Below are 1,912 nucleotides of genomic sequence, written 5' to 3' on the forward strand. Positions count from 1 at the left end.
CCAGTCCGATGGCATCTCCAGAGAATATTATCCCTCAGGACTGGACTTGTCCCTTGAAAGCGAGGGCTGGCATTTGCTGCACGTGGTTGCTGCTGCAGCGCCGCCGCTGTCACGCGCAGCAGCAGCAGCAGGGAGGACATCGCCTGCAGCAGCAGCAGCAGTAGCAGCAGCAACAGAAGATAGAGCTGGCAGCATGGCCTTCTACCTTGATGGGGCCCCCAGGGGACTTGTCCCTAGGGTGTCTTGGGCCCCGATTAAGTACATTGGCAATTCTCTTTCGGGCAGCAAACCCTTCGGGGGTTTTGCCCACTTGAGGGTTTACGCCAAACCCTTTAGGCCCCAAGAAGTCTCCTTCGACTACACGAGTAGCCCTCCGCTGCTGCTGCTGTTGCTGCTGCTGCTGCTGCTGCCACTCCCGCTATTGCGCTGCCGCTGCTGCCGCTTTTACTATTGCGCTGGTGCTGCTGCTGCTGCTTACAACTTTGTTGCTGCTGCTGCTGCTCACAGCTTTGTTGCTGCTGCTGCTGCTGATAGCGTCACTGTTGTTGCTGCTGCTCGTAGCGTCGTTTTTGCTGCAGCTGCTGGAAGCGTTGTTGCTGCTGCTGTTGCTGCTGCTGGATGTAGCGTTGCTGCAGCAACTGCTGCTGCTGCAGGTGTGTGTTTGCTGCGGTTGTGGCTGTGCCTGCAGCTTATCCTCTGCGGTACGCGCTGACTGCTGGGCGGTCTTCCTACGCAGGTTCGCAGGTGCCGGTGGCGCGGGGCAGCAACAGCAGCAGCAGCAGCAGCAGCAAGCAGGGGAGCCGGCGCAGCAGCAGCGAGAGCAAGGGGAGCAGCAGCAGCAGCGAGGAGCTGGTGCTGGCGCCCCGGGAAGTTGAAGCAGCAGAGGAGCGGCCGCCGCAGCTGCTGCTGCAGGTGCTGTCCGACGGGGAGTATGTTGATTTGCTGCCAGCAGCAGCAGCAAAGAGACACGAGCTGATGGTTGTGGGGTTGGGGGACTTCGTGGAGGCCCCCAACGGGCAGCTGGCTGCGTGGGACACGGCGCTGGGCCGGGCTGCCAGCAGCAGCAGCAGCAGCAGCAGCAGTAGCAGCAGCAGCAGCAAAGCGCTGCGGGGCAGCCTGCACCTAGTTCCCCCGCTGCCTCTCAGCCCCCAGGGCTTCACTCTGGCCTGCTGGGCCAAACTGCCGCTGCAGCAAACTGGAGCTTTCCACGCCTTGGCTGGCAACAGCAGCGGCGGCGCCTTTTTAGCTGCTGACCCCCGCTGCTGCACTTTAGGTGCGGCCCCACGCTTTGCGCCTGTTGCTGCAGCAGCAGCAGCAGCAGCAGCACGCGCAGTAGTCCTGCTGTTGCGGCTGCTGGTGTTGCTGCGGCTGCTGCGCCTGGTTTTGCTGTGGCTGCTGCTGCTGGTGTTGGTGTGGTTGCTGCTGCTGCTGGGATTGCTTTGGCGGCTGCGGCTTCTGCTGCTGCTGCTGATATTGCTGTGGCTACCGCTTCTGGTATTGCTGTGGCTGCTACTGGTGCTGCTTCTGGTAGTGCTGCTGCTGCTTCTGCTGCTGTTGGTTTGTTGTGCTGCTGTTGCTTCTGCTGCTGCCATTGCATTTTCAGCCTTGTTTGTTTCTCTTCGGAGTCCAGCTCCCTCTTCTGAGCTGTGGCTGCTTCGTGGGTTCTTGTTGCATTTGTTGCTGCGTGCTGTGCTTCTCGGTTTAGGGTTTAAGGTTTAGGGTTTAGGGTTTAGGGTTTAGGGTTTGGGAGTCGGGTGTCTGTATACCTTTGCTGTTGCAGGAGTCCTTGCGCGGCCGCGCAGCCGAGCAGCAGCAAAGACTTGTGTCACTTCTGTTTCTTCTTTTTGTCCCTTCGTGCCTTCTGCTGCTTCTCTGCAGCACTTGGAGAGCGGCTGGCACCACCTCGTGGCGG

The 1,912-nt window shown here is 60.4% G+C and overlaps 1 protein-coding gene across 1 annotated transcript in view; it reads left to right on the plus strand.

Annotated features, from left to right (window-relative positions):
• Nucleotides 1–1,719, plus strand: part of ETH_00041390 (uncharacterized protein) — a gene marked incomplete at both ends in the record, with an annotated part of 2,474 nt that extends 755 nt beyond the window's left edge. Inside the window, 3 exons of the mRNA XM_013376508.1 lie at nucleotides 39–365; nucleotides 689–1,273; nucleotides 1,706–1,719. Coding sequence (XP_013231962.1) covers nucleotides 39–365; nucleotides 689–1,273; nucleotides 1,706–1,719 — 926 coding nt within the window. The remainder of the gene's footprint in view (nucleotides 1–38; nucleotides 366–688; nucleotides 1,274–1,705) is intronic.
• Nucleotides 1,720–1,912: the final 193 nt, after the last annotated feature.

Source organism: Eimeria tenella, genomic scaffold (genome assembly GCF_000499545.2).
Source record: "Eimeria tenella Houghton genomic scaffold, Eth_scaff3559, whole genome shotgun sequence".
Taxonomy (NCBI): domain Eukaryota; phylum Apicomplexa; class Conoidasida; order Eucoccidiorida; family Eimeriidae; genus Eimeria; species Eimeria tenella.